This window comes from Nicrophorus vespilloides, unplaced genomic scaffold, assembly GCF_001412225.1.
Source record: "Nicrophorus vespilloides isolate i.1.1-1 unplaced genomic scaffold, Nicve_v1.0, whole genome shotgun sequence".
NCBI lineage: Eukaryota > Metazoa > Arthropoda > Insecta > Coleoptera > Silphidae > Nicrophorus > Nicrophorus vespilloides.
The window spans coordinates 19,515-45,610 of record NW_017098356.1 but is presented as its reverse complement, the minus strand read 5'-3'; the positions used below and the strand labels follow the sequence as shown (position 1 = coordinate 45,610).

The 26,096-nt window shown below is 30.8% G+C and overlaps 3 protein-coding genes across 5 annotated transcripts; 1 reads left to right on the top strand and 2 right to left on the bottom strand.

Moving 5' to 3' along the window:
- The first annotated feature begins 778 nt into the window (after nt 1–778).
- Nucleotides 779–2,275, top strand: LOC108562232 (peroxisomal targeting signal 2 receptor). The gene is made up of 2 exons (XM_017920504.1): nt 779–1,368; nt 1,431–2,275. Exons 1-2 carry the CDS (start codon nt 1,098–1,100, stop codon nt 2,108–2,110), a joined length of 951 nt encoding a protein of 316 aa, XP_017775993.1. The 5' UTR covers nt 779–1,097; the 3' UTR covers nt 2,111–2,275.
- A 3,891-nt stretch (nt 2,276–6,166) lies between these two features.
- Nucleotides 6,167–7,156, bottom strand: LOC108562231 (mitochondrial import receptor subunit TOM22 homolog). Its single transcript, XM_017920503.1, has 3 exons — nt 6,860–7,156; nt 6,493–6,729; nt 6,167–6,434 (listed from the first exon to the last, which is right to left on the bottom strand). Exons 1-3 carry the CDS (start codon nt 6,968–6,970, stop codon nt 6,363–6,365), a joined length of 420 nt encoding a protein of 139 aa, XP_017775992.1. The 5' UTR covers nt 6,971–7,156; the 3' UTR covers nt 6,167–6,362.
- A 4,018-nt stretch (nt 7,157–11,174) lies between these two features.
- LOC108562242 (protein phosphatase 1 regulatory subunit 14B) lies at nt 11,175–25,050 on the bottom strand. 3 transcript variants are annotated; one of them, XM_017920518.1, is made up of 5 exons: nt 24,624–25,050; nt 23,829–24,106; nt 17,335–17,418; nt 11,662–11,703; nt 11,175–11,273 (listed from the first exon to the last, which is right to left on the bottom strand). In XM_017920518.1, exons 2-5 carry the CDS (start codon nt 24,090–24,092, stop codon nt 11,232–11,234), a joined length of 432 nt encoding a protein of 143 aa, XP_017776007.1. In that variant the 5' UTR covers nt 24,093–24,106; nt 24,624–25,050; the 3' UTR covers nt 11,175–11,231. The 3 variants fall into 3 exon arrangements, with proteins under 3 accessions (XP_017776007.1, XP_017776008.1, XP_017776005.1); XM_017920519.1 differs by having other exon boundaries at nt 23,829–24,110; nt 24,800–25,050; XM_017920516.1 differs by having other exon boundaries at nt 23,829–24,110; nt 24,624–25,038.
- Between the last annotated feature and the right edge of the window lie 1,046 nt (nt 25,051–26,096).

Here is a 26,096-nt window from a genome sequence, read left to right as displayed (position 1 = left end):
TTGTTGTATTTATTTCTTTTTTCATTTTTTTTATTATATAATTCTGCTGTCTACATTGAAAAGTATTTGTAAGTTTGTATTTTATTTATTTTAATATATTTTTTCAAATTTATGCAGTTAGTAATACGGAATTGAACATATATAAAATAAATATATTTTGAAATTTGTTAAATTCCCTCTACTTACGTGTCGTGTCCCAGGGTTAAGAAATCCTTGGACACCGTGACGGAATTTAACATATATGAAAGTAAAAACCATGATAAAGACTTACTAATTCGTAAGTCATTAGGCAGATGTACATATTAAAGGGTCATTATATACGAACAAATTCGACTTACGTACAACCCTTTCGAACGGAACTAGTTCGATACCTGTATTATAAAAGTAATATATTTCTTTTTGTAAATAATTCGTGTGATCACTGTGTATTTAGTATGATTTATTTCAATTAAATTGAAATAATGAATATATTATGCTGAAATTAATCAAGTAAATTTAATAAATTCAAATTTAATGGGACTTTTGTTAAATTACGTTGCTATAGATGTTAATATTTACAAGTTGTTAATATTTAACAGACGAAAGAACATGAATAAATTGCAAAAATATTTGTTTTTATACAATGTAATATATTTCTTTTCCTGTGATCACTGTGTATATATTATGATTTATTTAAATTAAATTGAAATAATGAAGATATTATGCTGAATTTAATCAAATAATATGTGTTTAATGCTATGTAAATATGAATAGAAGTAAAATAAATATCAGCTGATTAATCAATGCGGTTCCCTGATGATCATCTGCATAGCTGCATACTACGACCCATATGATGATGGTGTGTTCACCCGAACATTTATACCTGTCATGTGCGGCGGGGCCCTGACAGCTGTCACGAAATGTCAAAAACACGTTTTCCGTACGTTATGGCGATAAAAAACTTTGGATATTTTTTTTATCATGCTCAACCCTTTCCCAGAAAGAATAACATTGATTTATGCATTAGTGCCACACACGCAGCCAGGATGGCATTGACGGCGATATTATTGTTGAAATAAGAGTTTCTTCTGCAGTCACCAGTTTGCATCCAACATATTATGGCTACATACTTAACACCAAACAGACATGGTTACAGTGTAAGATTTTCACCGTTCAACGCCAACCAAGTGGTGGTTGCAACAAGCCAATATTTTGGGCTAGCCGGTGGAGGCACACTCTTCCTCTTGGAACTGGTTGATGGTAAACTGGTGGAGAGGAACAATTTCCAGTGGTCCGATGGTTTATTCGATTGTGTCTGGTCAGAGGTCGATCCCAACATAGTTGTTAGTGCTTCTGGTGATGGTGGACTTCAGATATGGAATTTAACAGGTTTGTTTCAATCACATTCTCAGTGAACATAAAAATCTGATGTGTATGCAATTTTTTTTTAGGCAATGTCCCTTGTCAAACCTTGAATGAGCACAAGAAGGAGGTGTACTCTGTGGATTGGACAAGGACACGGCAGGATCAGTTGATTGTGAGTGCCTCTTGGGACAGATCAATCAAGGTATGGAATCCAACGAGGAAGATTTCCCTGAACACCTATCTGGGTCACTCCCAGCTGGTTTACAATGCAATGTGGAGTCCCCATCTGACGAACTGCTTCGCCTCGGTGTCCGGGGACGGCAACTTGAAATTGTGGAACACGCTGAACAGCACGGCGAGCATGAGTTTTCGGGCTCACGACGCGGAAGTGTTGACCTGCGATTGGTGCAAGTACGATCAAAATATTATTGCGACTGGAGGATCGGACGGTTTGATTCGCGGATGGGATCTTAGGAGTTACGCTCAGCCGATCTTTCAATTGAAGGGATGCGAGTACGCCGTTCGTAGGGTGCAGTTTTCGCCGCACTGTATGAGTCTACTCGCGGGGGTCAGTTACGATTATACAACGAGATTATGGGATTTCAAGAACGGCAGCGAAGCTATGGAGACGATAAAGCATCATTCGGAGTTCGTTTACGGCCTGGATTGGAGTAATCACAAGCAGGGTGAATTGGCTGATTGCGGATGGGACAGTCTGGTGCACGTCTTCACCCCGAACTCGGTGATCAACATGTTAAATCTGTAGTTAACAGCAATTTAAATCTCTATATATACACACACACTAGTATTTATATTATATATATTATCAGTATTAAGTTGGGTGATAATGAATGTTTAAATTTCATTTTGCATTCTGGGAATTTTCAATGACATCATTTAATTTTTATAAATCACTATAAATTGATTTGCATACGAGAACTTATAGTCTGATTATATAAGACTTCATCAAATATCAAATCTTTATGTATATATTTGAAATAGTATATGTATATCAAAAAAAAACAGTTGAAATTTGGACAAGGTATATTATTATTATAATTGCATTTAAAGAAAATATATTGAGAATGCTTAATTACATATACATATGCTAATTTATTATGATTATTATTTTTAAACGAGGTTTGCATGAAATGCTAGATTAGTTATTGTATTTAATGTGGGTGTACATTGTTCGAATTCCGAACTCGACCTTGTTAAGAAGGTGGAGGAGAAGAGGTAATAACGATTTCACGCAGCGAATTTAAATATGATTTAAAAATGCTAGGTATTATACAAATGATATGTGTTTAATATTTTTGTTATGTTGTGAAACGAAAGTGACATTTTATTTCGTTTTTTGTTAATGTTAACGACTTTGTTGCGAAAAAAAAACGCAACAGAAGGAATCCAATATTGTAATTCATTTATAAACTATTATTATTTTTTATTATTAACGACGAATTGTTTTATTTTATTATTATTTTTTTTTGTGGGGGTTTGTGTAGTTTTTTTTTTGTTTTGTTTGTTATTTGTTGTAGTTATTATTATTATATATTTGTATAAAGGATTTTTGGAAGGGAAGACAAAAGAAAAACGTCATTTGCGAATAAAATATTTTAGTATATGTGACTTATTTTCAAGAAATGTAATGTACATGAAAATACAGGGTGTCGACATTTAATTTTTCTCTTTGTTTTCTTTTAATTAATTTAAAATAAATGTATTAACTTTTTCCTTATAAAATATAGAATCAATGATGCATTTTCAATGTTACTCTGTTTCCTACAGAATACTGATAAATCTAATGTTGAGATACATAAATCAATGATTTATAAACATTAACATTTTGGTTTTAAAGTATATTTCAAAAGTAGTAAACGGTTTTGAAAACCAAAATCTATTACTATAGTTTATTAAATAATTAACAAATTTTAAAATTAGTATTTTAATTTATTCTGAATAATAACTGAAAACCTGTTTAACTTTTTATATACTTTATTTACTATTACACAATGATAATTAATAACCGAGATATGACGTCTTTTTAACTAATTTGAACAACTTCACTTTTTGTTTATTTACTCACAAACAATTAATGGTAATTAGATCATTGGATAAGCAAATTGAAGACAAATTATAGTGGTTTTAATGAATTGATTTGTGCCGATCATCATTTGCATGTTAGAAACAATACAAATTTGGAAATATCTTTATATTTATTTTTAATTACTCGATAATTACAAACGCTACTTATTACAATGAATACTCTAATTAAAGGTAAAATTATGACCTTTAAGTTGAGATTACAGAAAATATTATACTTATTGCCATTCTCTAGTTATTAACATTTCAATTAGTAATGATTAATAAAAACTAAACAAACTTAATTTAAATATAGTATTGCGATTGGAAAATATAAGATGTCGGTAATTACAAATATTCAGATGCATTTATCTTCAAAATTAGTAACCAGAATACAGATTATCTTAGATTAACATGATTTTTATAAATATTTAATGAAAATAAGCCTATTATTTATATAAATACTTCAGTTTTTAAGGAAATAGACATATTCCGAAGAGATGGCGATAATTGTTCAAGAAAATGTACATTGCTTTTTGCACCTCACGTACAGGCAACTCAATATACACCGAAGTATGTCAGTAAATACATTTCATATTTGAAACTGCTACATATTTTTATTTAATTACTCGATAACTATGCATACTAATTAAAATTAATGCAATTTAAAGATAAATCTATGACCTTTCGAATAAGTCCACATTCATAAATATGGTTTGTGGTATTTGTCTTTTATAAGCTTTCAAATATGAGCATTAGAACACCAGCTTCAAATTCGACTACAAATGCTTATTATTACTATGTATACTCTAATTGAAGACAAAACTATGAGTTTTTAGTAAATATTATCAATATCCGAAATATATCAATTAATACACTTCAAATTTGAAAGTGCAGTACTTTATATTTTATATAATTACTGTTAAAAACTGTAATATTTATACAAATTAAACTCATTTAAAATGCTCTGTCATCTAGTCAGTAATTAGTAAGATAAATGCAACTAAACATCATACAGTATTTAAAGTAGATTTGTTTAGTTATTAACAAACGTTACTAATTTGAATGAAAATTGCTAGGGAATGGCAATAAGTGCAATATTTTCTGTAATATTACTAGAAGCCCATAGTTTTATCTTTAATTAGAGTATTCATAGTAATAAGTAGTATTCGTAATTAAAAAAATATAATTATATTTAATTCCCAAATTTGACTGTTTCTAACATGCAAATGATGGTCGATACAAATCTGGCAGTAAACTCATTAAAACCTCTATTTTTATAAGTATTGAACTGATTACTAATTAATTAAACATAAAGCAAAATTGTTAAAATTACTAAAAAAAAGTAAGTAATTATCATTAAGTAATAGCTCTTGTATCAAAATATGCGCAATAGAAGCCTTTTTCTTAAGTATAAATAAAATATATAAAAATTTAAACAGGTTTTCAGTTATTTCCGAAATTCATAGAGTATATTTGTTGTAAAATAATGTAGTTTTAGTGTTAAATATTTATGTTATAACAAAGACTTTAACTTTATTTAAACAAAGAATGAAATGATTCAAGAATTACCATGTTACCTCTTAGAACATTCTTCGTTCTTTTTATTAAAGCTTGTTAATAATATAGCAGGGGTGGCCAGTCTTTTTGCAGCGAGAGCCGCATCTAAATTTGTTGGTATAATAATTATTAAAAAATCTCAATCATAATATAAAATATCGGTGGCAATTGCAAGCCCGACAACCGAAATACCGTCAATTAAATTCCCGACTATATTAAAATCCAGACTGTATCAAAATCGCGACTAAATCGAAAATGTCTACATTTTTAAATTATTCCGGAGCTTAGTGACTTTTAAATTATTATTAATAATAAATAATAACAATTAATAATCCAATTGTATTTGAGATTATTTCATAATGTTAAGGTTTAAAAAAAAATCGATGTAGTCGGGATTATGGTTGTCGAGATTTTGATATGGTCGGGATTTCAATAGACGGTCTTTCGGTTGTGCTGTTGAGCCACAACATGACTCTTGAAGAGCCTCATGCGGCTCGCGAGCCCCTATAATATAGTAAACTACAGTAATAAATTTTAGTTTTCAAAACTGTAGTTTATAAATTAATATTAGATTTATGATTATTTTTGCATTTTTTTTTACTTTTTAAATATACGTTAAATTCAAAATGTTGCTTAAAATTATTTTATCTTTTATGTAATATCATGATAAACACGCATTCTAATTAAATCATTCAAATTGAAGATAAAACTATGATTTTTCTGCTGAAAATTCAACAGATTTGAGTTGTGTAACGTTCATCTATTAAATTTGAAAATGCAGTTTTCACGTTTTTTTCATTACTCAGTAATATAACGTCATGCTAATCTATATTATTACTATTTATGAACATTGAAGGTTCTCAATGAACAAAAGAGAAACTTCCTAGTTAAAAGACTTTTAATTATAATTTATATTAATTTATTTAACCTATCTAAATTTTGTTCTTCGTATGAATCAAGAAAATTATGTACACCTAGAATTGTTGAATATATCCAACCAATTTATTTACTAAAAACAAAACATATAAACAACAAACTAACGTGACTTGACTTAGGAAACCATGGTTAAATGCGCGGTTGTTACAAATTATAAAATTTACAACGCGATTTTTGTCTTCATCGGTCATCCCCCTTGTACTGTTCATACATAACAATTACGTAATATAATGTGTGTTCTCTCTTTTTTTTTTTTGGTTAACGTTCAGCTTTTATTCACAACATAATAGAGACAATAGAATAGAATATAGTACATATGTGACGAGCGTACTATGTGAAAATCAAAAGTCAGTCGTAATATATTGTGGATATACATTGCGTAGAATTAAAAAAAGAAAAGAAAATAGTTTGTAGGGAATCAAATTAAAGGCGTTTGCAGTCTATCTATGCACTGGGGGCATCAACGACATGCCGGGGCCGCCAGCCATCGCAGTGTTGGGACCGAGCAGCAACTGCAAAACAAATAAACGTTAATAAACATAAAGAGTAAAAAAAATAAAAGATTTATACTTGTTTCTGTTGGTTCCTTTGCAACTCTTCGAGCTGTGCTCTCTCCACCTCGAATATAACAGGGGCGAAGAGTATAATTGAAGTGCTGAATACAATCCACAGGGCATTCCTGGAGAAGTTGTAGAGGTTCTTCACACCGGCTGTGGTGTTTTCAGCGACAGCACATGACACTTTTCTGACAGAGTCTGGGAACATCTCTCCAAGTCCAAGCAATCTCTCGGACAGAGTCTCATCGGGCTACAAATATAGTTAAATGATTATGCAAGTTCCATAACACTGGAGTGATGAGGAAAATTGAGGTTAGGGTTTGTATAACATTGAGAGAAGGTATTTTTTTTGGAGGGCTATATTTTCTCATCAAACTTACCTCATCTTCCAAGTCGTTTTCGATCTCGATTGACTTCTTTTCTGGGGTCGTGTCTTTCGCGCTGGTAGGTTGTGATTCCATGCCGCTATCGATATCGTCTACAGTTGCCATAAGAAACGGTGTTTTGTCGGAGTCGCTGTGTGGATATTCCTAATTTGAACTAAAGGGAATCGAACGATTTCGAACCGGTTAAAATGAAGAGTTTTCGCGTTTTATTAGCCCGACTGAAATGCTCGATAAAATGTCAACACTCTCTCTCATCGGCCTGTCTCGAAACGGCGTAGGGTAGGCGCATGCTTTTCGCTTCGCCCTAGTTACGCATGTTACCAATTACGCGCCAATTTTGAATTTATATTATGTTAGGAAAACTCGTCGGATCGCAACGTTTGTTACATAACGAATTTAATTTAATTTCCGATTTAATTCCAACAAGAAAATTACGTAGCTTTCGAGAAATTAATAAAAAAAAAAACAAGGAAAACTGAAGACTCGTCGGATCGTATCGTTTCTTACATAACGAAACCATAAAAAGATTCATTAGTTATTAACGAAAATTGTTTTTTTTTCTATGAAGCTGCGATTTTAACAAAATCCCATTGGCAATTCCACTCATTTGAAAGGTTTCCACTAATATGATTTCTATTGCGTTACATAATTATTCTGCGAGGTTATCCTGAAAAAAATAATAAAACGTGAAGAGGTTGCATTTTCAGCAATATTAGATTTGATATCTTGTAGCCATCGAACGGATTTACATAAGAAAAAGGATTCTATTGCGCAAATTTTGCTATTACACAATAATAATTAATAACCGAAATGTGACGTTTTTCTTAATTAATTTGAACAACTTCACTTTTTGTTTAATTACTCGCCAACAATAAATAATAATTAAATCATTGGATACGCAAATTAAAGACAAAAATATAACGTTGTTAATTAATTGATACAAATAAATACAAATTTGGAAATATCTTTATATTTATTTTTAATTAGTCGATAATTACAAACGCTACATATTACAATGAATACTCTAATTAAAGGTAAAATTAAGGTGAGACTTTCGGCTATAATTTGAGTGCAAGATGATGTAATTGTCTTCAGCGGTTCTCGAGTAATTCAATAAAACCCGAAGACATCCAAAATCGTCGTTTCTCGGTTACTTAATGAACATTACGTAATTTTCCTTGTATAGTACGTTTCGTAAAGGTAGCGTCCTTTCTACGCAACAAAAAAATGTAAGAAAATTAAGGAAATTTCGAGAAATTAGTAAAAAAATAACAGGGAAAACTGAAAACTCGTCGGACCGTTACGTAACGAGTTACGCAGCGCTTTCCCACACCTGATAATAAAATAAAATAGTTTATTATTTTTCGAGTTATTAAAGAAAAATTAAAATATCTATCAAGTTATGATTTTAACAAAATTCGAGAACAATTTGTTTCTTTATTTAATAAGTTACGACAGACGTTTGTATGAATCTTAGCACCGTAGAAATCCTATAGAAAACAATCAGAAATTGTATAAAAATACGATTTTTGTAATTGAATTATGTAATTATCCTGCGTGATTATCCTGAAATTAATGAAAACGTGAAGATGGTCTTTTTCAGCAATAACCCTTTTGATATCTCGTATCAGAAGAATGGACGACAGAGGGTTAAAAAAAGTGAGTTCTTCAACTTTAATTTGAGTATTCGTTGATCAAATTATCTTTTGAGGTTGTTGAGTTATGCAAGAAAATGTAATGAAATCGAATAAATAGTGACTGTAGAATCCTCATTAAAGAAAAATCTAATGTTCTAAACAATGTTTTACAGTATCTAGAGAAGGGCTTTCCCTTGAAAAGTTGATAAATATTGAATGTTTTTCACATTTTTAAATAAACCCCACAAACTTAACAGGGTGTTCCGTGAAAATGTCAGTATTTACAGAGTGTTCCATTGCAGAAAAAGTTTGGGAAACCCTGATATAGAGAACGAAAGGAAGTCAAATTCACATTTCTCTGGCCTCGTAACACCTCCACCCGATACAGTTTACTTTTTTCTAAAAGAAATGCAGTGAAATTAGCTTAAACGAGTAAATTTCCTTGAGAAATAACGAAATAAGTTCTTTATTCAGTCTGCATTCAGAAAATTGCAAAATTAAGAACAAATCCATTAAAAACACTTTGAATTTAAATGGACCATTCCACATATGCGCATTTGCTCCTATTTGTGCCTGCAATCAAACATACAGATCTGTATATTCGGTTGCCTAGCTCCTTAAGAAAAATGAGAAAAATTTCATAAACGTTATTACATAATTATATTTGCTGCCATATGTTTTTCCGCATATTATTTCACAGTTAAATTCAAAAATGGTGTATAATTTTAGAGACATTTCGTTTAAGTAATGTTTAAAAAAAATCAAGAATTTTCAAAATCGAAATATTGAAATTTTTGAAACGTGCCATATTTGTTATATTATTATTTTATTTATACCAGAAAATTATCAAACACTTTTTTTTAATGAATTATGTTCGAATTTTCACTATATATTTATTTCATGGCTGCTGCAACATTTTGCGTTTTGAGCCAAATACTTAAGGAATCAAAGGGATTTTTTAATTTGCGCCCTACTTTCCTCAAGAAAGCTATTACTTGCACCATTGCTGCGCTGAACTATTTGAATAGTTTAATTTGGAACGATTACAATTGAATTAACTAACCAATTTACATTGTATAGTAGAAACGATTTCATTGCAACAATGTAGTATAGTATCAAGTTACAACGTCCTTATTTACTCGAGGTAAAAGCAGATAATAGAGTTTGATATTCGAAAGATCTAACAAGATTCGAACTTCCAGGCTTTTACGCTTTCAAATAATTAACTTACATACATTGAACATACACGAAATTTTATTTGTAAAATGAACAAATCAATGTATAAAATGTAACTTCCATTAATCATTATTTAAAAGAAATATCCAATCAATTAGAAATAAACTGAGATTAATGAAGGATCAATAAAACTAATAAAATTTCGTGGCGGCTGGTATTATTCATTCGCAGTTAATTATGTTTTTACAGCGATTTGGGCGAACGGCCAAAAAGCTCGCTTTTCAATTAGCGTAAACAAAAAGTGTTTTATTCACGTTCGACGATGAAAGAAAACGAAAAAAAAAAAAAACGTTTTCTCTCTCTGATTGATTTCAGTATTCGCTTCAATCGGAAGAAAAAATAATTATAAAATAAAAGAAAACCCAAGCAAATGGTAATACTATGTCTGTTTCTATTGATTCATAAATGTTACACATAAAGTATATCTAATATAACAACACATTACATAAATACATGTCTCGAATAATAATAATAATTATAAAAAAAGTTAAATAAATTGAGATCAATTTATAAATTTTGATCTTTAAAAAAAATGTTTTACGCACAATATAGATCCATCAAATTAATTACGCAACAAACGATTAACACATTATCAACAGGCAAGGATATGTAATTTAAATACGCGAGAACTGAAATCAGTCGCAACAATAATTATAATAATGTGAGCATTAAACATTTCGACAACTTTCATAAATAAGAAACGTACATATTTTTTTATATAGATATTAATGATGACATGTATCTTATAATCCGTGAGGCAGTCAAAGATATGATAATTCTACGTTTTAATTGAAAACAGAAAAAACTGTACTCTCTCAGTGTGTTCCATTTACGGACTAGTATTACAATGCTTAAATGTATATAATTTTTGTGTTGTTGTTCCTCTCCTAAAGTTTATATATATAAATCTCGTTACAAAACGGATACAATTAGCTTCTTTTTTTTTTTAATTAACGATACGAGGAAATTGGATTATCTGTGGGGACACGTAAAAAAACGACACTTTCGATCAACATCTTCATCAATATTAAAGCTAAAAAACTCTCCGCACTAAAACCTACTCAAAATACGAAATAGTTTCCACTTGTTGTTTTTGCAAGAGAGAATCGTTAATAATGTTAATGTTACGTTCGGTGCAGATGCGAAAGTATACAAAATAATAATAATACACGAATATGTAATGATATCTCAGTCACGTAACAAATTATAAAAGTGTGCACATTATGTTATACATTTATATCACGCTGCTGCTGCTGCTTCTGCTGATTCCTCTTTTGCTGCTGCTGCTGCTTCTCAAAAAACTTTGCATGATGTCGCCCATATTCCTAATTATTAAAAAAAAAACGAAAACTTGTCGTCACAAAGAACGTACAAAAAGAAAATCTCCATCTAACGTAATAAATAGCTGGTTTTGGTTTTGTCCACAGCGATTCTTGTGTGCTTCATTCTTCTGCTCCTTGTTTTCTGTGTATACTTTTTCTTTTGGCACTTGATTACAAAGTTTTCGCTTTATCAAGAAGATCGTTGATGAATTTCTGAAATCAAAAACGTAAATTAATAATGAAACAATCAATTCGCTATTAAATATTCAGATTAGAACGAAATCTGATAAAAGTGAATTTTATTTGTTTGTGTACACAATTAAATTGTACAATTAATAGATTAAAATAGATAATGATAAATATTGAAATGCTGATTAGCCAATTATAGATTTTTTTTTTGTTTTTTGCAAAATCTAATTGCATATTCGAAGCTGCGGCGGCAATGTTTGCTTCGATTTGCAAACAAAGATAAAAGAACTTGGCTTAATTCCAGGTAAAATCGCCACTGTAAACATGCAATTCAGCGCGGATTAAAATGTAGCAACAACAATGAAAAATAAACTAATACAACCCGAATCGAATAGGAATTAACGGTGTTTACCTTAACGTCGTTTTGCGACTTTTTCGCTCCCGTCAGCAGCATCTGAAAGCACAGAGAAAATGTGGAATTAGCGATGCGAAATTGAGCAATCGAATCGTAATAATTGTAGCGTAACAGCACACATTCATACACAGACAGAGTTGAAGAATAACATTCCTGCAGGAAATCCCACGAGTTTCCTTTTTTCGTGGAACAGTCTGCACGTTTATATATATGTTTTTTTTTCTTCTTTTTAGAAAGTATATATAACACGGACTTGTTATAGCACAATGCACAATATAGAGTTTGTTAATCTGCATGGATAAATCCGTTGCGCCGATTTGCATAATGTTATTGTTATTAGAAAACGCGTGTTTCCGCATCGGCTATCAACATCTTCTCTCTCGATAAATTTCATTAATTAAATCTCTAGTCAATTTTTTGCTCTTTTTTTAATGATCTGCACTCTCATTAGAATATTTCAAATATTCTAATTTGCATTTTATTTAGATCATCGCAATAAACAAAGCTTAGTCTAAATTTTAATGATTTCTACGAAAAATAGATTAATCAAGTTTACTTAATAAAAGATCTGTTGTTTCTTGAAGGTTTTTAATAAAATTTGTTTAAGAAGAAACTGGTTTTGAATGATTTGTATTTTCACTAATTTTCTATTTATATTAATGATTTCAATGAGGAAAAGATCAATTGAAAGTTTACTTTATAAATAATCTATGTTTGCATAATTGTTTTCAATAAAATTTGTTTAAGATGAAACTGCCTTTAAAATATTTGCATTTTCACAAATTTTTAATTTATTTCAATGATAAAAAGATCAGTCCAAAGTTTACTAATAAAAGATCTGTTATTTCGTGAAGGTTTTCAATGAAATTAGTTTAAGAAGATACTGGTTTGAAATTATTTGTATTTTCATCAATTTTCAATTTATATTAATGATTTCAGTGAGGAAAAATCAAAAGTTTACTTTATAAATAATCTGTATTTTCATAATTGCTTTCAATAAAATTTGTTTAAGAAGAAATTGGCTTTAAACTATTTGTATTTTTACCAATTTTTAATTTATATTAATGATTTCAATGAGGAAAAGATCAATCAAAAGTTTACTTTATAAATAATATGTGTTTTTATAATTGCTTTCAATAAAATTTGTTTAAGAAGAAATTGTAATTAAACTATTTGTATTTTCTCCAATTTTCAATGTATTTCAATGAAACAAAGATTAATCAAAAGTTTACTTTATAAATGATCTGTATTTTCATCTATTTAGATTGATCTAAAATTTACTTTATTTCAATTATCTATATTTCATTATTACTTTCGATAAAATTTGTCTCAGAAAATTTTGGTTTTATCGTATTTTCAATTAATTTCAATGAAACAAAACTTCATCAAAAGTATAATTTATAAATTATCTAAATTTTACAGTAAAAAAATGCTTTAAACTAATTATATTTTCACAAAATTTTTCTTAATAAATTACCAATATTGTCATTATAGTTTTCAATAAAATTTACTAAAAAAAACTAGTCTTTAAACAATTTGGATTCACCCTAATTGACAATTTATTTCAATAAATTTCAAAATCTTTATCAAAAGTTCACCTCAGAAATAATACATATGTTTTTCACAGTTTTCAATCAATTCTACTGGAAAAACTGGCTTTAAACAACTTGCATTCTTCAATTTCCAATTCATTGCAATGCAGGTATTGCATAATTTTCCACTCATTCATCATACACTGAAATTTCTTTGAAGAAAGTTGAATTAATATTGAGTTACGCATTTACTCTTTTTTTTTCATAAAGAAATTTTCTTATAATGAAGAACGAAAAAAATAAAATAATAACATGCTTTCAATTTAATTATTGAAATTGAATACAATTTCTCCGCATTTCTTTCAATCTACCTTTTGGAATTTCATACACTTAATAAAGATATACATTTTATTTTATTTTCTTGCCTTTTACATTTACAATCAAAGAATTTACTCATAAAATTACTTTAAATTTATTATTTGTAAAATAATGTTTGGAAAGGTTACTGCTTTTACAATCAAAGAATTGGCTAAGAAAGTGATTATAAATTTACCATTTTATATTCATTTGTAATTTTAAGTAATTTATTTGCGAACAGGCTACTTTTACTATTAAAATCAAAGAATTGGCTCTAAATTATATTCGAAAAAGTAATCTAAACGAATTATTTTCGGATCAATGTGGTAATAAAATATGGATCAAAAGAACTTAAATTTTTTGTGTGTGCTTCCAATATGAATCCAATTTAAGCCACGTGCACATCTCATACTTTATTCAGATCATTTCCAAATTAACTGCTCATAAATATACATGCTGGAAGTTGCTGCATAATATATATTTTTTGTTTTGTTCGTGGAATGAATGAAAACTGCGCTAAACGCTAATGCGAAACTGGAGCAGAAAATGCAACTTCCGCTGGACAGGCTTTAAATAGCCGCGCGAAATGTCATGTCATAGCGCGAATCCTCCTCTTCACTCTGTTACATAACTTTCGGACAATGAGGTAAATGCAGGTGGCGTTTTCGCATCAACTAAATTCCATCTAAATAAATGTTTGCTGGATATAGACTGGTTTAAAGGGTGAATTCGTCACGTAACAATTGTTATCGAAGAACGTGTCTGCATAAACAAGTTGAATAAAGCGATAAGTTTGGGTTCTTCTCTTGAGGATCAACGCAGGTCGGACGTATCCGTTAGAAAACATTTAGACGCGAGGGTCACTCGCATTATTACTATAAAAACAACAAGAAACACACGCACGGCGACGACAACAATATAAGGAAAAAGAGAAAAAAAAAAGTTTATTGGTCGGTTTTACGGCCGAACAGTTTATTTATTATCCATGTGCTACTAGCCTCTTTGAAGTCGCACGACCATAAACGCAGATGCTTTAACAAAAATGTTCTTTCCGTTTGATCATCATCAATGTCGCTGCAGCAGCGGATTTTTGCTGCGAGGAAACCCGAGTTAATTGTCTGATAACCCATTGAAAATGAAATATTGTTAACAATCGTTTTATCCTTATATTGCAGTGATAATTCTCTTTGAGTCAAATCTAAAGAATTTATGAAGAAATAAAGAAGTTAAAAAAAGTTAATTTTAGTCTTCATTTATAAAAATACGTATTATTACATTATAATTTTGAAAAACTAAAGAGTTTATCAATGTTAAATGAAACAATTTAGTATAATAAATTTACATACAGAAAATATAATTAATTCATTGAGTTTTCAATAGTTTTTCTTATTTTTTGTTACAATTTCTAACAAAATATTCCGAAATCTACAAAAAGATAGTAAAACAATTAAGAGACGATATAATTTGAAGAACATTAGTCTATTATATGAGATTAACCCACTTCTTTAGAAAAATTTCAAAAAGTTTCAATTACAAAAAAGTTGTCTAAACATAATAATAAGTAAAGAAACATTATAAAGACAATAAAACTGTGTAAGTGTAAGACACACCAATGTATGTGTTTTAGGATTAGAACCGTCAGTATTCCCAGAAATGTGCAAACAATTAAATTCGTACTCAATTTGCGCTTTGAACCGTTTTCATAGAATTAGTTCAGAGGACTAGTGCTCTTTACATGGGAATTGATTGGACTGAAAGCTAAATCTATTACTCGCTCAGTACATCGGGATATCTTCGGGAGGAACGATTTCCCTAGTTGGATTAAATTTGATTTACGTAACTGGAAAATGCAAATCCATGTATGAAGTCACGTTCGATTTTATACATTTCGACCGATAGAAATGCGCCGCGGAATCCCCCATATCTCATGAAATCCGTCTCGTAAAATGTATTTATAGGATAAATACAAATCAGGGAGGCTTCGGTGAAACGAAATGAAAACTGGACTGCTGCGATCACGTTCAAAGCAGTCTTTGAAACGATTTATTTTATTCCTGCAATTTGATATTAAACGTAATTTTAGGATTTTGTACATTTCGATTAATTCTGTATCAGTATTACAGATCTTAAATCGTTCATAATTTTATAGAAATATCAAATTTTAAACTGAAATATTAATCATCAATTATCCTTTTGAATTAACGATTAATTTTGTATTAACACTAACATAAAAACCTTCAGTTTATTTACAACATACGCAAGATACATTTTGATGAATGATTCAATTTATACGAATTATGAGAAACGTAATTTTAGGCTTTAAATCGTTTAAGCATTAATTTTAATCTTGATTATTAAATCTTCGGATTATTCATAAGTTACACCCGATCCACGCTTCATTTTACACGAATAATTAGATGCCAATCTTCATTATTAATAACGAAGATCGGATAACAGATTTTGGTATACAATTAGGTAGAGATGTGTAATTAAATAAATTAGATCGTAGAGCGTCGGGGTTAATGCTTCGATGAGAAGAACAAGCCGATCCGATTCGCAAATTGAGGTCAAAGTACGCAATTAAAATAATTTCTCTGCCCTCTCCCCATCCTCGTGGAATTCATAATTAAATATTAGCCGGAGTTTCGTAAAAAAAAGTATACAAAATTATATATATATATATGAAAAAAAAAATGGAGAGGAAGAGAGCCTACAACATTACATACAACAATGGTAATTCGTTCCGGTGCTCGGGTTTGTTCCCCTTGCGCTTCTTCTGCTGCTGCAATCACCGTAAAAACAATGGTTGTTCTACGACCAAAACCGAAAACAGCAGTTCTTCGCAGCAAAAATCCAGTGACCAGCGTGCTTCAAACTTTGTCGTCTCATAATCGTTTTACAATCTTGTTGCAGATTTCTGTGCAAATTTGTAAACAAAAATAAGAATTTTTCATTTTTATTATCAAAACTGTTGAATGAATTACTTAAATTTTCATCATTTTTTCTATAAAATATATATGTAACAAGCTTTTTCTAGATATGAAATATTGTAAAAGAATATTTATTATAGTAAATTGTTTCATTTAACATTGGGAAACTCTTCAGTTTTCCAAAAGATTGTACATTTTTACATATAATGCAAACAAATTCAATTTTAAAAGTAATTAATTATTAATATGCACGAAGAAATGTATGTAAATTTCATTTAAAATCGAAATTGTATCATCAACTGTAATTACAATTTATCAATTAATAGGTAATAATACGTATTTTTATAAATGAAAATGAAAAGAAAAATTATCAAATTTTTAACTTGTGTTTTTCTTCATAAATTCTTTAGATTTTTGAGTTTTGACTTAAAAAGAAGGATAAAACAATAGTTAACAATATTACAACGATAAAATTCATTACCAAAATCAGAAAATGTTTCATTTTCAATCGGTTATCTGCCGTGATGCAATAAATCACGCAGGGCAAACAATTAACACCGTGCAGAATGAAATCGATTGTTTTGCAGCATGAATGCACCGGTATCGTGATCGATAATATCGCATTACCAAATATGTATGTATGTACATATCATTATGTAAGCAGCACAGATGGAAACGTTTACGCTGCGAATAATATCTGCATGATGCACACACGTTGAGGAGGGGTTTTATTTTATTTTTGGTGGCGGCATAAATTTCAGGCAAAATCTGGCCTCGACGCTCGGAACGTAGGAAGTCGTTAAGATCAACATCACAATGGGACAGTAAATTATCCACCAAAAACAACTCACCTGTAAATGCCTCCGCCTCTCATCGTCACTATCCATGTCCAGAAGCTCATCGATGTCCACCTCGACCTCATCCCCACCATCCACCTAAAGAAACAGAAAAACAAACGCATATAAAATCAGAGATGCGATTGCATTGGAGCGCAGCCAGAAAGGCTCTATTTATACCTTTATTAGGCGCTCTTATAGAGATTCGCGCAAATTCGATGCTTTTATTTGTTATTTAGTCTAGAAACGAGTACGAAAACAACACGGAATGAATAATTACGGAGATGCAGATTGAGTTCGCTTTGTGGTAGGTAGCATGGTTTATGAACACCGGAGTCCACGCACTCGCATAATTACAACAAGTAACAAACGTGATGTATGAGCAATAAGCCATAACCATTACCGTGACCTTCAGCCTTCGGTCATCTCCTGCACGGCTCTTTTGTTTCAACAAAAACTTCTCTTTCCTCAAAAAGCGCGTCACGGAAAATTCTTCGCTGTTTGTTTCGAAATCCGCAGGTCGTCTGATTCACGTCTCTCGCTCCGGAGAACCGATGACTCAACAAACTATGTAAACTATTTCCGAAGAACGTTTCAACATTGATACGTACCTACGGAAAACAACAGTTCTTCATTTGTTGTTAAATTAGTCACAAAAGAAACAACTTCAACTACAAATATTTTATGAACGAGAAACTCAAATCGTTTATACGAATTGATTTAATATTTAGAATTAAGATTAATAAAGAGATTAGTTTTGTTTATAACTTAGCTATAAAATAATATATGTTTCCATTAAAGTATTATCAATAAATACTCAACAACTATTGTGTGTTTATTACTACACTACACCATTAATAATGAATAGAAAGATTAACGATTATAGTCTTTTCCTACTTTGGTAAGTTTGTCTCTATTTGATAAATTGTTAAATGTTTAATAATAAATGACTACAAATATATATTAGCTGCCTGTGAAACTGGATGAAATACTATTATAATTAATATTTCATAAACAGTAAACGTACATTGGAAATTATTTAGTTCATAAGCTTTGTTTCCATTATACACTACAAATTATCATTAAACTAAAGTTTTTCTTTGTCATTTTTTAAACATCGATTTTGTTAATTAACAATAAACGTACTTTGGAAACCTTTTGTTCATAAAGTACAAAATAAGCTACGTTTTCATTATACACTAGTATACATTGTCATCAATAGGTAAGAAATTTGTAATATTGATTGAAACTAATAATATACTAAAAATCTTCTTTGTCATTTTTCCAACATCGATTTTTTAATTAACAATAAACGAACTTGGAAACCTATTTATAAGCTATAAAATAAGCTATGTTTCTTTTATTAACTAGTATAAATTATCTTCAATACGTAACAAATTTGTAAAACAGAATAAACTAATAATATACTAAAAATCTTCTTTATCATTTTTCCAACATCGATGTTTAATTAACAATAAACGTACTTTGGAAACATTTTGATCAAAAAATAGAAAATAAGCTATGTTTTCATTACACACTAGTATACATTATCATAAATATGTAAGAAATTTGTAATATTGATTGAAACTAATAATATACTAAAAATCATCTTTGTCATTTTTCCAACATCGATTTTTTAATTAACAATAAACGAACTTAAAAACCTCTTTATAAGCTACAAAATAAGCTATACACTAGTATAAATTGTCATTAATACCTAACAAATTTGTAATACTGAATGAAACTAATAATAAACTAAAAATCTTCTTTGTCATTTCTCCAACATCGATTTTTTAATTAACAATAAACGAACTTGGAAACCTGTTTATAAGCTATACAATAAGCTATGTTTCTTTTATAAACTAGTATAAATTATCTTCAATACGTAGCAAATTTGTAAAACAGAATAAACTAATAATGTACCTAATAATATTATCAATAAACGTATTTTAGAAACCTTTTGTTCGTAAAATACAAAATAAGCTATGTTTCCATTACACACTAGTATAAATTGTCATCAATAGGTAACAAATTTGTAATATTGACTGAAACTAATAAATTACTAAAAATATTCTTTGTCGATTTTTAATTAACGATAAACGTACTTTAAAAAATTTTTACTTATATGTTTCAATTAAACACTACAATAATAAACATGTAACAAATAGTGAACTATATCATGTTTAATCATGATTATATTTAGACTGGATAAACAATAATGAATAAATAAACATTAATGATCATAACTACTTTGATAAGCTGTAAAATGTATAACATTTATAACAACAGTAATGACAAATATACATTATGTGTATTTAAATATAAACGAAACCAATGAAGGCTACATTTTTCCACCACTATTTTTTAATGGACAGTAAACGCATGTTTGCTTTTAAATTATTTGCAGAACACAAAAAAAGTATTTATAATTGAACTAAATAAACAGAAAGATTAACTCAAAGTTGTTGAATTAACGGTTTTCATTTGAACAAAAACGATATTGGTTTTGCATATGCAATCACATTGTTTGATGTAATCAAAATCGAACGCAAACAGTGAAATCCGGACAGGTGTTCGTTAATCCACACGTCTGTCATTATTACCATTATTAGTTTGACACTGATTAAACCATTTTTTTTTATATAACTTAATCCTCCGCAAATGAAATGAACCGATCATCTCCGTCGGAGCGTGCAGCAAGATTCCTCCCATTGTTGCTCGACGCATTAAACAATTACACACTTGATAAGTGGCGCAGGCAGCTCTATTAAGTAGTTGTACTACTAGTTCGTAGTTTTTTCTTCTTCTTCTTCGTATCCCCTAATTGAAGGATCCGACCCAATCAATTTACATTAGACGGGATTAGAAGGCAAGCAGACGTTGCTTGTAAAGTTTGTGCGCGGCTCGTGCTCCATCTCCATTCTCGCTCATCAATATGTGATGCGGAGGACGGCCACTGGTCTCTTGAATATTTTACAGATGATTCACGGGCTGAAGAGCTTCAGTCTGCACAGCGACGCATGGCTTAATGCGGAAGTTTACATGACTTAAAAGAATGATACGATTATTGAAATTGATCCATTTCAATCAATCAACTTTAAGTGTTGTTAAGTATTGAAACTGTCCAACGTTACATATTTAAATATATCCAAAACAAACATTTGAAATCTTCTATATTTTCCTGTTTTTTCTTACATATAGATTTAATTAATAGTAATTAATTATTGCAAATCACCTATTTTTAACTTATTTTCTTCATAATTCATTAATTCTTTAGATTTCTAAGTTTGTCTCAAAGATAAATACAAGTGTACTAAATGGATAAAACAATTGTTATTAATATTACACCAATTCCGGTACAATAAAGTTCTTTTCCAAAGTCAGAATAATCAAAAAATGTTTCGTTTAAAGCATTTCAATCAATCAACTTTAAGTGTTTTAAGTATTTAAACTGCTCAACGTTACATATTAAAATATGTACAAAACAAACATTTGAAATCTTCTATATTTTCCTGTTTTTTCTTACATATAGATTTAATTAATAGTAATTAATTATTGCAAATCACCTATTTTTAACTTATTTTCTTCATAATTCATTAATTCTTTAAATTTTTAAGTTTGTCTCAAAGATAAATACAACTGTACTAAATGGATAAAACAATAGTTAATAATATTAAACCAATTCCGATACGATAAAGTTCTTTTCCAAAGTCAGAATAATCAAAAAATGTTTCGTTTAAAATATTTCAATCAATCAACTTTAAGTGTTTTAAGTATTGAAACTGTCCAACGTTACATATTTAAATATGTCCAAAAAAAAATTAAATCTCCAAATTTGTCTCTAGCTGCAAAATTCTATATTTTCTTGTTTTTTTTTTTACATATAGATTTAATTAATAGTAATTAATTGTAGCAAATCAACTATTTTTAACTTCTTTTCGTCATAATTCATTAATTCTTAAGATTTTTAAGTTTGTCTCAAAGATAAATACAACTGTACTAAATGGATAAAACAATAGTTAATAATATTACACCAATTCCGGTACGATAAAGTTCTTTTCCAAAGTCAGAATAATCAAAAAATGTTTGGTTTAAAGCATTTCAATCAATCAACTTTAAGTGTTTTAAGTATTTAAACTGCTCAACGTTACATATTAAAATATGTTATTATCTTTTGGTTACTTCAAATAACTGCAATCAACAAATGTTAAATTTAAAACTGTAATCAAAACGGAAAGAAAAATAGAATCCGTTGTTTACGAGAAACAAATACGATAATGCTGGGATAATCTTTGTTCGTTGTTTATTTCCAGAAAGAGATAAATCTTCTAAACAATACGCCGTTTAGTGTTCGCTACTGTTATTTATCTAAATGAGTTTATTCTGTTGCACCAACTGCAGGATGTAATGTTATTTGCATTGCGTTGATACGGACCTTCGCTATTACACAAACACAGACGACGTTGTATTCTTCGCTTTAGTTCGAGCAGCAAAAAAAAAGTGCACTTACACCAAAAGTAAATATTAGTTCGTGTTATGTTTGTTGTACAAACTTGCGGCGCGCATCAAAATCCGGAAAGCTTATTTCATTTATCAATATTTTATAACTATAACTTTGAAATAATTTATCATTTTTAATATTAAGGAAATGACATTAATTGCGCTTAGTAAACGCTTCTGAAGCGGACAATCTCCGCGAAAAATCTTCCTCTTTGTCTCTAATTTTTTTTTGTTCTTGTTTAATTTGCCTCTCCGCTGCTGATCATTATCAAAAAGCGGACGTGTCGATCTCCTTTCGAGTGTTCATAATTTGAATAATTCGTTCTGTTCCTGTCACAGTTCCCTGACCTTCTTGCCACCTACCACGGGCTACTAATCTTTCCACGTTGATGAAATCACTGCTTCAATTATTTCTTCGTTTCCTTTTTTTTTTGTTGCAAATTCCCAGGAAATATGTTTCTTTTTAACACGATTTTAACGAGATAACACATTATATAATCGCCGAAGAACGTTAGCATTGACTGTTCAAGCGTGCGAAACGAGTTTCGCGCAATTAATTCAATTTCGTTTCAATCAAAAGTGCAAAATAATGTTGACGTTATAAAGATATTAAATATAAGTGATATAATAATGTCACGTAATGGTAAACAATTCGTTTGGTTAAAAGACAACAAAATGTCGCCAAATATTTACAAAACATCGTGCGTTGAATAATATTATGATTGATTTGTTTATAAACTTTGCACTCGCAAAATAAGCAAAGATCTTCAGAAATCATGGGTAGATGAATAATATTTATATTATTTTGCACGTATTTCATTGATGTTGATCGATTTGCATAGTGACAAATGCATCCATTAGTTTATGCCATCAATCATTTATAAATAATACTACTATTCTATTAATTTATAAATTAACAAATGACTGACATAACTAACTTTGCTTTTGTTTTTTTAGTAACATTTTGTTATGGAGTTGCCATGGAAATAAAGTCAATTTATAATACCGCGCTGCATAAACCGGAAAGACTATTAGCAATTTATATACATTTTTTCGTTGTTGTTGTTGTTGTTACATATTTATATGAGCATAACATATTAATTATTAATTAAAGTCTGCGTTTTATTTTTGTAAAAAAAAATATAAGGCCATTTCGAGTTGGTAATTAATTAAGTCATAAAAATTAACTTTTTTGTGTATTTAGTCACGGCAGAAAGGTCGTTAGCCCTTCGCTTGAGTATGAATTTCATTTTGTACGAATAGTTGATGTAATATTTTTTTTGGTACAAATTCGAACGGAAGCATTGAAATACACAATCGTGTGTAGAGCGATTGGAGTGGGCGGATTTAGTTGATGGCAAAACCGGGTGTTGTGTATAATTGCGTTTCCATTTAGCTTAGAGACGCGTGTAAAATTATTTTTCGAGATAATGGTTTGTTCTGATTATTGCGTTTTGTTGGTTTGAGGTATATTTGGTTGCTGGTTGGAAAATGTAAAGAAAATAATTAAAGGTAGCGTTGGAAAGCAATTAAAAGAAAAACGCATCGATCAAACAGTGACGTTTGTGGGTGTTGCGAAGAATTTCACTTTGTTAAACGATTTAGAAGAATTTGCGAGGAATTAGTGATTGAAATCATTCATCTCTCTTTTTATATTGGAGATACAGAATTAGTACTTCTTCATGTTCAAAAGTAAGTAAATCCCAAGTAGTAATTTAATTAATTTGACTAGAACAAGTCAGGGTTTCCCAAACTTTTACTGCAACGGAAATCCTGAAATTTTCACCGAATACCTTTCAATTGTGGTAATAAAATCAATACAATTATAAAAAAAATGAGAAAAAACATTCATTATTTCATTCCATGTTTTCACGGTACATCTATTAACTTTTGGGAAACCCTGGAAGAAGTTTTGATGAATTGTGAAAGACGCGTCGAACGTATCGAGAGGAAGGTGTCACACCCACGCGAATGCTGTCTAGTTCCTAGATCATAGAAAGTGAATTTACCGTCGTCGTGGACGTCTCGTAGAGCTTCTTCAGCTCCTCGTACAGCCACATCTCGACGGCCAGACGCTTCCTGATGAGGCTCATCTGGTGGTTTCCGTACTTGGCGGTTAAGAACTTCTCCCTGCGCTCCTTCACTTCGCCCTTCTCCTTGAAGTTGACGTGCAGACCTGCCTTGGCCGGCGACCTCTCGCCTCTGACATCTGCCAGGATTCCGGCCGACGCCGCAGTGCCGTTCGTGTATCCGCCCGTAATGCCGCACTCCATGTGAACTGCTGCTTCTACCTTAAAGGGAAAGAGCAAATAAAAAGAGGAAATGCACACATAACAATAGTAAATGGAGGAGCAGAGCATTTTATCGAAGCGTCGGTCTCGCTTTTTAATTCCGATTCATTTCGCGAACGCGGCTGTGTTTATTGATTGGATGCAAGAAAACATAATATGCAAAGGGACGAGAGCGCATTGTGGAATGCATCGAACTTGCTGTTGCATCAAATAAAACAATATTTTTATATAATGCATGAAATTTAAAATCAAGATGTTATCTATTTATTATTTGAGAGATAAATAGCGGCGATAAGGTGGCTCGATAATACTACTACAATTTGTCGTTTAAGTGAAGATTCCATCCAATTTAGTTGATTGATGAGTTATTTTTTTTGTTTAATTATTGCAGGAGATGCACCTCTTGATGGTTGTGGAAGTGCGGCCGTAGTTTATTTTTAATTTTGTATGTAAATAGAATTGGGAAGGCGGCGTTGTTTATGCGTGGCGTTGTGTACTGCTGCACTTGCTTACCCTTCCTATTCGAATCTGATGTTACTCGAAGCACACGCAAGACTTTGTGCTGTTTGCTGAGGACGGGACACCCTTCGCGCACTTTAGATGATCAGATTCTTTCGAAAACCGACACCGCCCGATTTTCGCGAAAAACCCTTTTCCTTTCTATCTCTTCCCTTCTCCTTCTATCTCACCCTTCTGTTATTGTAGTCTCTATGGAGCTAGCGCGGAACAATCACCTCGCTGGATGAGAGTGTAGAACCAACTGGAAGCCGATCCGATTCCCGGAGGATCCTCGTATGAATGCCTTCGACCCGACAATAACCAAACTCGTGAAGTCTCGGCATTAGCCCGAATACATTTCGATTCACTCTCTCATACACACACGCACACACACATACACAGTCCGCACACCTCCGACGCCGCCTCCACCTCTGCCGCCACCGCCGCCGTCGTAACCGTGGAAATTGTTTTTGGGATCTTCCCGCGTCAACGTACCTTGTTGATGTCGACCCGTCTGTTTTCCTTTTATTCCAATTTTGTTTTTACAATATCTGGAGAAAGCGTGTTGGATTCTCCACTTTATTTGCACAATTCAATTGTTCCCAACAATGTCGCCTCTTCTTCTTCGCCAGTTGGAAATCCACCTGGTTACGTCTGATCATTGTTCTTCGCGCGAACAATAAAAGCTCGCCTCTCGTTACGCAAAAACCGCCGATTATGAAATCATCTGGTTCTCTCTTATCGTCAGGCACCAATTCAATCCGTACATAGTTTAATAATGCGTTCGACTATGAGACATAAATGTAGGAGTGTCGCCGTTCTTTAGCTAAAGTTCAATTCGGTCATGGTCCACCAGTGTAAACGATGTTTGTCCTTGAAGCACAACGCAATTTCGTTCCGAAATCCATCTAAAAAAAAACATAATATTAAATTAATTGTTTAATTCTATAGCACGATTTTCAAATTTGCATGAGATCATTTTAATACCAAATTTCATAAAATTATATTATATAAATATTAAAAAAAAATACAACTTTTATGTAACTAATTAACAAAGTAATCTAAGACCTGCCCTAACTGATCTTGCTTCCAATTTAACAAAGAATATTTTTGTTACAGAAAGTGAAGCTCATCCACGTCAGTTTTCAGGAATGAACAATGGAACGATATTTCGGTCTTTGTAGTCGACGGAGGCGGCTGAAAAACGAGACGGAAACATAGAAGTAATTAAAGGTGGAACGTAAAGGAAACACGTACAAGGAGAATCATGTGTCTAGAATGATAAGCGAAAGATGAAAAGACGTAGGCTGAAATTATCGATCGATATATAATTTTTTTTTAAAAGAAAATTGAAGATCAAAGAAACCACGTTTTGTTTTCGATTACTTCAATCCTTATTAGTCTTTGGACAAACGATTTGCACACAAAGCATTTAATTGGAATTCAATAGGTGTAGAACGTTAACAACAGGTTTAATTAATTGCTAAC

Excerpts from the sequence above, each read along its gene's own strand:
- LOC108562242 (XM_017920518.1), bottom strand. The coding sequence starts at position 24,092 with ATGGAGTGCGGCATTACGGGCGGATACACGAACGGCACTGCGGCGTCG. Across the intron at positions 17,419-23,828 it reads ACGAGACGTCCACGACGACG|GTGGATGGTGGGGATGAGGT; the intron begins GTAAATTCACTT and ends CTGTTTCTTTAG. Across the intron at positions 11,704-17,334 it reads AGAGGCGGAGGCATTTACAG|ATGCTGCTGACGGGAGCGAA; the intron begins GTGAGTTGTTTT and ends CTGTGCTTTCAG.
- LOC108562231 (XM_017920503.1), bottom strand. The coding sequence starts at position 6,970 with ATGGCAACTGTAGACGATATCGATAGCGGCATGGAATCACAACCTACC. Across the intron at positions 6,730-6,859 it reads AAAACGACTTGGAAGATGAG|CCCGATGAGACTCTGTCCGA; the intron begins GTAAGTTTGATG and ends CTATATTTGTAG. Across the intron at positions 6,435-6,492 it reads AAAGGAACCAACAGAAACAA|TTGCTGCTCGGTCCCAACAC; the intron begins GTATAAATCTTT and ends TTTGTTTTGCAG.
- LOC108562232 (XM_017920504.1), top strand. The coding sequence starts at position 1,098 with ATGGCTACATACTTAACACCAAACAGACATGGTTACAGTGTAAGATTT. Across the intron at positions 1,369-1,430 it reads TCAGATATGGAATTTAACAG|GCAATGTCCCTTGTCAAACC; the intron begins GTTTGTTTCAAT and ends ATTTTTTTTTAG.